The sequence below is a fragment of the Mus pahari genome, chromosome 23 (assembly GCF_900095145.1).
Source record: "Mus pahari chromosome 23, PAHARI_EIJ_v1.1, whole genome shotgun sequence".
Classification (NCBI taxonomy): Eukaryota; Metazoa; Chordata; class Mammalia; order Rodentia; family Muridae; genus Mus; species Mus pahari.
Window position 1 is genome coordinate 26,107,388 of NC_034612.1, and position 9,908 is coordinate 26,117,295.

The 9,908-nt window shown below is 46.6% G+C and overlaps 1 protein-coding gene across 1 annotated transcript in view; it reads right to left on the reverse strand.

Moving 5' to 3' along the window:
- The window catches only part of Ywhag (tyrosine 3-monooxygenase/tryptophan 5-monooxygenase activation protein gamma), a 27,243-nt gene extending 19,135 nt beyond the window's left edge, over positions 1-8,108 (reverse strand). Inside the window, exon 1 of the mRNA XM_021186679.2 lies at positions 7,795-8,108. Within this exon, the coding sequence (XP_021042338.1) occupies positions 7,795-7,881 (87 nt within the window). The 5' untranslated portion in view covers positions 7,882-8,108. The remainder of the gene's footprint in view (positions 1-7,794) is intronic.
- Between the last annotated feature and the right edge of the window lie 1,800 nt (positions 8,109-9,908).

The following is a 9,908-nucleotide window of genomic DNA, read 5'->3' on the forward strand; positions in this document are numbered from 1 at the left end:
AAGACAATGAATCCACTCTCCCCTTGGCCCTACACGTACAGCGCCCCCCCTGACGGGGACACAGAGAGGGCTTGAAAAAAAAAAAAAAAAAAAAAAAAGTACAAGCACCAGAAACTCAACTCCTAGATAAATGATGCTTAAATGTGGCAGCCTGAGTATCATATCAACGTTCACAAAGTTAGAAGGTACCAGAATGACGTTCATACCTTCCCAGGATATGTTCTACAGTGTGAGCTGAGAATGTGGCTGAGTTCATAGAGGGCCTGCATAGCATGCAAACGGTCCTGAGTCCATTCCTAGCACTGCATAAATAAAGCCAGGCATGGTTGTGCAATTCCATAATCTAGGCTTGGGTAGCAGAGGCAGGAGAATCAGAAGTTTTGGGGATTATGAAGTCAGTCTGGCTTCATGAGATGATGGAGAGAAATCTCAGCGGCTCTTGCAAGAGCTCCCAGCATCCATGTCAGATGGCTCACAACCACCTGAAAGCCAGGAATACATCTTTAAGATAAATCATCCATATATTTTAACAACATCCTGGTCTGCTCGAGTGGTACCTGTAATCCCAGTACTGGAGGGCCAGAAGCGGGAAGTCAGATGTTCAAGATCATCCTAGGGTTACATGGATGAGGGCTTGCCAGCCCCTGGCCTACATGAGACCGTGTCTACATATGGGAAAAAAGACATAATGCCTTAACATAACAAGCAGAGCTAATGCTCCCTGCACACTGGAAATATTCTATTCAGGTCAAATGCTGGTGGCAATCTGCTTACCTTCCTTCCACCAGCCCCTTACGTAGGAGAGCTGGAAGTGGGGATGTCTGCAATCCCACCACCCAGCCCATCTGGGCTACACAGTGGGTATCATGCTAGCCACTCGGCAAGTACCTGCCTCAATCCATCAATCAATCAATCAATCAATCCAGACATCTACCACCTAGCCTACTATTTCCTTGCAAACTAATCAAACAGGAAAAAGGAAAAAGGGCCAGGCATGGTGACACACACAGCAGCAGCCCCGCATGCCTTTAATGCCAGAACTTGGGAGGCCGAGAGATCTGAGTTCAAGACCAGCATGGTCTACACCACAGGTGAGCCTGGTGGTACAGATTATAATCTAGTTCAACTACAAATTCAAGCAGGGCCTGCTGATAATATATTCTTGAGAACTTGCCTCAAAAGCAAGAGGATTGAACATGTATCTCAGTCATAGCACATGCATGGCACCCAGGACCTAGGTTCAATTCCCCAGCATGGCAAAGAAAACAGTATTTAGTTAGAGACTACGTGCAAGTGATAAGTGATGTTTAAAGTCTACTTTGTTGCGATTATAAAATTACTGGATACTCTAAGTGCAATGAGACAGGCCAGCCATGCCAGCACTCCAGATGCCTGAGGACCCCGAGTCTAAGGCCAGTCTCCATTGCAGTGCGTTCCAATAAGCACAGGCTGACGCACACACCTCACTCCAGATCCAGAATCCTTTGGTTCTGGCCTCTGTGGGCACCTGAGCTCACATGCACATACCCACATACATACAAATAAGAAAAATAAAAATCTTTTTTTAAAAAGCCAACCAGATGATAGTTTCATAACCAAAGTGATAACTGATACCTAAAATAGAATTTGAGGACAAAAAAAAAAAAAGGCCACACATAAGGCAGCTGTATATAGCTTATAGCCTAAAATGGTGGAAAAGGCAGGCAGCACCTCCATAGTGAGGCTAGACTCTTTAGTAAGGGAGGAAAACAATGCAGGGGTTTATATGAACAGGAAGTACGAGGTACTAAGACACCTCTAACAGTATCACCCGTTTGAGGGCAGCCTTGGTTACACAGTGAGACTGTCTCAAAACTAAGAAAGAGGGCTGGAGAGAAGACTCAGTGGTTAGGAGCACTGTCTGCTCTCCCAAAGGTCCTGAGTTCAAATCCCAGCAACCACATGGTGGCTCACAACCATCCGTAATGAAATCTCACGCCCTCTTCTGGTGCGTCTGAAGACAGCTACAATGTACTTATGTACTAGAATAAACAGATCGCTGGGCTGAAGCTCAGTGCTTGCCTAGCATGCACAATGCCCTGGTTTTCATCCCTTGCACTTAAGTGGTGGAAGCAAGGGATCAAAAATGCAAGATTGGACTGGTGAGATGGCTCAGTGGGTAAGAGCACCCGACTGCTCTTCCAAAGGTCCTGAGTTCAAATCCCAGCAACCACATGGTGGCTCATAACCTTCCGTAACAAGATCTGATGCCCTCTTCTGGAGTGTCTGAAGACAGCTACAGTGAACTTACATATAATAAATAAATAAATCTTTAAAAAAATGCAAGATTATCCTCAGCTACATAACTTTGAAGCCAGCCTGGGCTACATGAGACCCTCTCTCTGAACTAATCAAAAAGAGGGGCCAGAAAGACGCTTGGCTTAGCAAGTCACAGCAATTCCAGCAATCGCTGGACCTGGGCTGGTTCCCTGCACCTACATGGTAGCTCACATCTATCTCTGACTCCTGTTCCAGGGCATCTGACGCCCTCTTCTGACCTTCGTAAGCACTGCATGTACCTGGTACAGCTTACATGGAGGCAAAATTCACACATGTATTTAAAAAGAAAAAAACAAAAACCCTTTCTTTCCATGTTTCTCGTGAAACTGGTAGGAATACAGAATCAGATGCCCAGTCAGATAAAGGGGTGCGGTTGGTAGAACTGCAGGTAGGTGAGGAGAACCTCTCCTGAGCCCACAGCCACAGGGCTGGCTTAGAGCTGCATTCCCTATCTCCAGCCCAAGTTTCAACAGCTCAGCAGGCTCAGTCACTGCCTGGGGAGTGCTCCTGAGGGACCTACTATCACACAGCAGGGAAGTCATTCACTAGAGTTGGCCTTGGGCTGGTAGGAGCACCAGCCATGTTTTCACAACCTCCCAAGGCTTTAACAGTATGCTCAGATTTCAGATGAATTGCTTGTTTAGGTGAACATCATATGGCTTTTATGAACTGTGACTCTTTAAATGGAAACACAAACCTAGCTAAAAGCTAAGTCCCTTCCTCTACTCTATGAGTCAGAGGTCAAAAATAAAGACTAAAGGACAACCAATTACCAATGGCTGGGGGGGAGCACAGTCCAGAGTAGGCGATCTCATTCTGAAACCCGGTAACTGCAGAGCAGCATCGTTTTAGACCAAGGCCTAGTCTCAATCCCTTTTGGCAGGTTTAAGGATTCCTGTATGTTCCTGACTCTTACCTCACAAGCCACACCCAGCTTTCATTTTTGAACTGGGGGCAATGGCTGCCTAAGGAGGTGTGAAATACCAAGTGCCATGCCATTAAGTTGTGAGTGTTAAGTTCTCTTAGTATATTGGGCTAAGTTAATATGCTATGACGTTTATCTAAAAAAAACAAAAACAAAAAAACAAACAAAAAACAAAAAACCAGGTATATATCAGTTGGGTGTGATGTATCTGTCCTGTAATTCTAGCACTGGACAGACAAGGGCTGAAAGCAGGTGGCTGAGTTCAAGGCCAGCTTGGTCTACACAGTGAGAACCCAACATAAGCCGGGCATGGTGGCGCACACCTTTAATCCCAGCATTCGGGAGGTAGAGGCAGGCGGATTTCTGAGTTCGAGGCCAGCCTGGTCTACAGAGTGAGTTCCAGGACAACCATGGCTACACAGAGAAACCCAGTCTCGAAAAACCAACAAGCTGGGTGTGGTGGCGCATGCCTTTAATCCCAGCACTCGGGAGGCAGAGGCAGGCAGATTTCTGAGTTCGAGACCAGCCTGGTCTACAAAGTGAGTTCCAGGACAGCCAGGGCTATACAGAGAAACCTTGTCTCAAAAAAAAAAAAACCAACAAAATAAAAGAAAAAAAAACCACCCAACATAATTTATAATTTTCTTCCTTCTCAATAACACAGAATGAGTCGTCATAAATGACAGTCCCTGAAGCATCAGACATGGAATCCAGCTGCTGGGGGCTGCCTTTAATCAGAATAGAATGGTAACATACATAGTAAACCACATCCTTTATAAGAATTCAGGAAGCATATGAAAATTTTTTTCCCAATTATTTGGGAGTGGAAAAAGTACGTAGGGGCTGGTGAGATGGCTCAGCAGGTAAAGATGCTTGTCAGCAAGCCTCACGACCTGAGTTCAATTCCCCAGACCTACACTGTAGAAAGAGAACTGATAACTGCAAGCGGTCCTCTGGCTTACACACACGGCTGGTAATTCTTAAAGAGAGAAAGGAACAAACCATTTAATCTTCATTTCACCATCATAAAGGACAACATGAGAAACAAAATTATCCGCTAGCTCCACGCCAAGATGCCTCCGCCCCAGGACTGAGAACGGCTGGCAGAGCTCCATCTCAGAAGAGCCCACAAAGGGGTTGTCACTCCATTAGGACAATGGCTATCGATCAGGCTCCTGAAGAACCCGCAGAGATTAAGGGTTTTAAAACCGGCTGATCCCACCAGGAAGATGTGCTTATGTTAACTGTGGCAGGCTTTTGCTAGCGTGACCCCCTGGTTATGAGTGCCTAACCCGCAACTCCAAGGAAGTGACTAGTCCAGAACCTGCTCTTCCCCCAGGAGGCCACTGAAAGCCAAAGACAGACTAGCCCGTGGTCTCCCCCTCACCCAAGAGCCTCAGCAGAAGCCTGAAATTGCAGTTAATCCCAAACACTGTATATCTCATACATACCTGTGATAAATTTAATCTCTAAGACAGGCACAGAAAGATAAGAAAATAGAACAATTAGAACAACAGACTGTAAGAGGTTGGGGACTTTTATTACATTTTCATGATTTTGGACAGTGACTGGCCAGAGAAAGTAAGACGACAGAACCTGAAAATGTGGATGAAGAGAGCTCGGGGATCATCTATCAGGTTGGACCCATCTAGGTGCTCTGCTTAAATGCAAGATTACACACTCATCTTAAATTGGCCTAGCACTCCCGTTTCGGAATACTGCCCAATCACGATCTCTATGCTATTCACCTACACACAAGGCTGTGCACAGATTCCAGCCACAGAATTCCCAGAATAATTTCCCTAGATACAACTAAACCTAGTTCCCTTCATCACTGAAGGTTCAGTTTACAGGAGAGCTCCACTGGGGTGGTAAAATGAAGTCTCCTTCCTCATGGCTAGTTCTCGGTTGAGGGCGGTTCCATTTTTTTCTGGTGCTGTGACCTGAACTCAGGACTCACACACAGGCAGTTGGATGAGCTACCACGCAGAGGAATCAACCCTGTTTAAGTGTTGTGTGAAATTTCATGGTGAGAAGAATGTTTCCTCAAAACCACAGAAAACAGGTTTGAGAAAACTTTTTTTTTTTTAAATCTTTATTTTACAAATGGTTCTTCCTTCCAAAGTACTGTCAGTAAAACACAACCTTCCCATCTAGAAATTACTGTATTGGGTTCTGATTCCCTAACAGCTACTGCAGATGGCCAGCAGGAAGCCATCATTCTTTAAGGGTTTTATGAAAACCCTAAATGTACACCCCGCCTCTTCACTATGAACACAGAGACATTTTTTTACTTACAAATCCATTCATTTCCTCATAGTTGGGTTTTTAAAATAAGAAAGATGAATGCTTAAAAACTTGAAAGTAGCCGGGTGTGGTGGCGCACGCCTTTAATCCCAGCACTCGGGAGGCAGAGGCAGAGGCAGGCGGATTTCTGAGTTCGAGGCCAGCCTGGTCTACAAAGTGAGTTCCAGGCCAGCCAGGGCTATACAGAGAAACCCTGTCTCGNGCCAGCCTGGTCTACAAAGTGAGTTCCAGGCCAGCCAGGGCTATACAGAGAAACCCTGTCTCGAAAAGCCAAAAAAAAAAAAAAAAAAAAAAAAACCTTGAAAGTATCCTATCAACTTTTGTTATTGGGAGTGTAAGGTGAATGGGTTTGTCTAGATGCCACTGCCCATTTCTAAAAGAAAATAAAATTTTTATTTTGGGGACCAAGGCCCATCTGGTAGAAGATGAAGTGTTCAATGCCACCTGGCTTATCAGCTCATTTCTGCATTACCTTGGACAAATGCCATCTGAAAACTCCCTACCAGCCCTTAGGTGCATTGCAGCCTCTGTGTCATTGTGTGTGACATCACTGGGTTGCTATGGATATAGGTGCGAGGTCACTCGCTCTCCTGTGGAACTAGAAATAGGGGAAAATTAGAGTCTACATATCACAAACGGAAGACATTTCCAACATTAGTGACCTACTGGGAGTCCAACTTGTATCCTTTAATCGTTTAACTGTTATAAAAAAGGCAACTGTAACAACACACTAATAAATAGTATTTCTGATTTTAAAACCAATAATTTTTTGTAAAACAAAAAACATCTGTAGCTTATTTAATTAGCAAAGGATAAGCACCTGGCCTTTTGAAAAACCAAGAAAAAAAATCATTTAAAATTAAATTGTCTCTCTCTCTCCGGATACATTTGTAAGGTTTAACAGGGAGGGAGCACTCCAGCACCCACTTTACACCAGAGATGTATTTAACAACCTTTGTTACATAAGGTAGGAAGTTAGATATTAACAGAGTGGAAAACCCAAGTATTAATTTTTGAAAACCGGAATAGTAATTTTTCTACTGAATTTTGCAATATTCAGCACCTGCCCCCCCCCTCTGCTGGCAAACTGGTCCCCAATTCATTAATAAATTGAGAGTAACTGGCAAAATGGTGCAACTAGTTAGGATTTTGCATCTCAGACAAAAATGTGACAGTTCCCTTCTCATGAATGAGGATGTATTAGTCAGAAGAAAAAAGCCTCAGATACATTTAACAAAAAAAAAAAAATTTTTTTAAAGACTTTTTCCCCTTTAAAATAAATCCTCCCAGCCTCCACCCAGTCTAGGCTCTCTGCAATATGACAAATGCAGAATCTTCTGGAATGACTTGATACTGCCTCCCACCACCGCTTTGTTTGCAGTATCAGATCAGACAGAATATTTTTTTTTTTTTACACTCAAACGAATTTCTGCAGACTCGTGCCTGCAATTAAAAGAGAAACTGCATGTCTCAATCAGTTAACATTCAAAGGCATAGTTAACCCTTTGAAATGGAAAATAAATAAAACGAAAAATGAAGATGCTACATAGAGGGCCATGAATGAGAATGCCATCGACACACATATCCCTCCCCTCCTAACAGACTTGCTTTGGGGAATGGTTAAAAGGAAGCCTTTTGTTAAAAAAACGTGAGAAAGGTGGTTTCGATTTTACATCATTGAGGTTGGGCTTGTTTTTTTTTTTTGGGGGGGGGCTACATTTTTTTTCTTCCCGAAACGTCTTTAAAGGATGTGTCAGTGGGAAAGATTGGGGGGGGGGTCTGATGGAGTGGGGAGGCGGCAAACTGGGAGACCTGCTGAGTGAATGGGGAAGGCGCCGCCCAGACACCAGGGAGAGAAAGAGGAACCGCATCCATGCGGTCCCCCCGCCCCCACGCCTAAACTGGGAGGAGGGGAAGTGGGGCACAAAGGATGCGCACGGCCCCCAACTCAGGTCTCTGGACATTCAGGGTCACAGAGAGACCCCCCCCACCCCACAGCAGAGACCAGCCACGCAAGACCCCGCCCCAGCCCCGAACTCGGAGAGGCTGGGAAAGAGGCCGCGTCACCACTCGGGTGCACGAGCCACACTCGGACCGGTCCCCAAACCCTCCAAGGAGTGAGATGGAGAGGTGACCCTATAGTCGTGACAAGACAGCATGCCCCTGAGCAAGCCTTCCACGCCGAGGAACGCGGTGTCGGGAGAGGCTGGGGCGAGGCAGGAGGGAGGGGAGGAGACACTCACGTTCTTCATGGCCGCGGCCATATCGTCGTAGCGCTCCGCCTGCTCGGCCAGCCGGGCTTTCTGCACCAGTTGCTCGCGGTCCACCATCTTCACGGGGCTGAAGAGGATCGGCTGGAAAGAAGGAAACCGAAGACCGCCTTGAAGGGCTTTAGGAAAAGAGAGGAGCGGCTTGGAGCTCGTGCGTCGGAGGGACCGACCCACGAAGCAAGCTGCTGAGGCGAGGACGAGAAGGAGGCGGCACGAGCTGCGACCGCGGGACCCGGCGCAAGGAGGCTGCGGCTCCAATGCGTGCCGCGGGCGGACAACCCCCTGCGGTCCCGCCCACACGGGTGACGTCAAAGTCGCCGCCTACTCGCGCCTGCGCGCGCCCCTGCCCGGCCCCGCCCGGTCCTGCATTTACTGGGCTTCTGTCCTTATTGGAACATTCGCGGTGGCTCTTGGCGATTTTTCTCAGCGTATTCCCAGTTCTCCACTGCTCCTTAATGTGCCCCTTTCTTCACTTCACCGTAAATGCTCAGCTTCCTCAACCCCACCTCACCTTGCCCCCTGAGGGCCCCCCCTTTTTTTTTTTTTTTTTTTTTTTTTTTGCATAGCCTCTGGAGCGTGAACTCCTGGGAATTGTAGTTTGACCTGCAGCAAACTGAATTGCAGAGCAGACCAAGGACAAAGGGGTGGTAGAGACTACATTTCCCAGTGGGCATTGCGCGCAGGCAGAGGCGGACCGGATGGGGGGCAGGGTCTAAACCCGCAGCCGCTGGGGACCCCTGGCGGGCATGCAGTCTGCACTAGCCTAAGCGAGTGCTGATTCACGGCCTCGCCCCGTGGCCTCTGGGCAGTTGGGAGGAAAGAAAAAGCCAAGGCCTCAGATCTGGACTCTCTGAAACGGAAGTAACTGCTCACGGTCGAGGGGTAGGGGAAGAACATGAATATAAAGTATTCAGAAGTACAGACAACCATAAATCCAAACTGCCCAACCACCACCATGGAAAAGGTGAGCCTTTCCCTGTGAATGATACAACCCTTGGATAACTGTCTAACACACACACCAAGGTTGCAGTCTCCAGTGATGCACTTTAACATCGGACTTAACTGGATGAAATCATGGAATGACACATATCCGCCCGGTCTATTGCTTATTTTCCCTAAATGGTGTCACTGCCTGCAGACTGACCCTGGGGGACTCCCTTCTTCCTTTCCAGCGAACTCGACCAACGCCTGCCTGAACTCACACCCGCTATAGTTTTGACTGCGTATTTTATTCTCATTGTGTTTTTATGGGTTGTTTGGTTTGAAGTAGGGTCTTAACACCTCTTAAGGTGGCTCCAGACCAAGTTCTGGAATTAGAGGCATGCACCTACACAATGGCCTTGACAGCAGTTTTGCTTCATCCATTCATCACGTTGAGCACCAACTCCATTCCTATGACTTCGTACATTAGCACACAACAATACACAAAGCGGAGAAAGCACTCAGCTCAAAAAAATAAAAAAAAAGGAGAAACCCGGGACACGCATTAACATATCAAAGTGAACCTTTGATGGTTCAGGGTTGTGACCACTCTGGACTCTTGTAGATGTGTCTGCCTCTGGCTCTGTCTCCCTTATATCTGTAATAAACTTTCTCCTTAGCCATACCTTAGGACCACTCATATCCTTTCCTTTCTCTTTTATAGATTTGTTTTACACTCAACAACCAGGATTGGTCTTTAATCCCAGCATCAGGAAGGCAGAGCCGATTGCTGTGAATTCCTACCCAGACAGAGCATCTCAAAGATGAATGAATGAATGAATGAGAAAAAAAAAAAAAAAGACAAGGGGCTAAAGAAGTGGCTCAGTGGTTAATCTTGCTTGCTGATCTTCCAGAGAATCCCAAGTTCGGTCCCTAGTACCTAGTCTACTGGCTTATAAGTGCCTGTGAGTCTAGCTCTAGGGAATCTGATAGCCTCATTGGGCACACAAATGTAACAAACACATAAATAAAAATAAATCTTGGGCCAGGCGTGGTGGCACACGACTCTAATCCCAGCCCTCGGGAGGCAGAGGCAGGCGGATTTCTGAGTTCGGGGCCAGCCTGGTCTACAAAGTGAGTTCCAGGACAGCCAGGGCTACACAGAG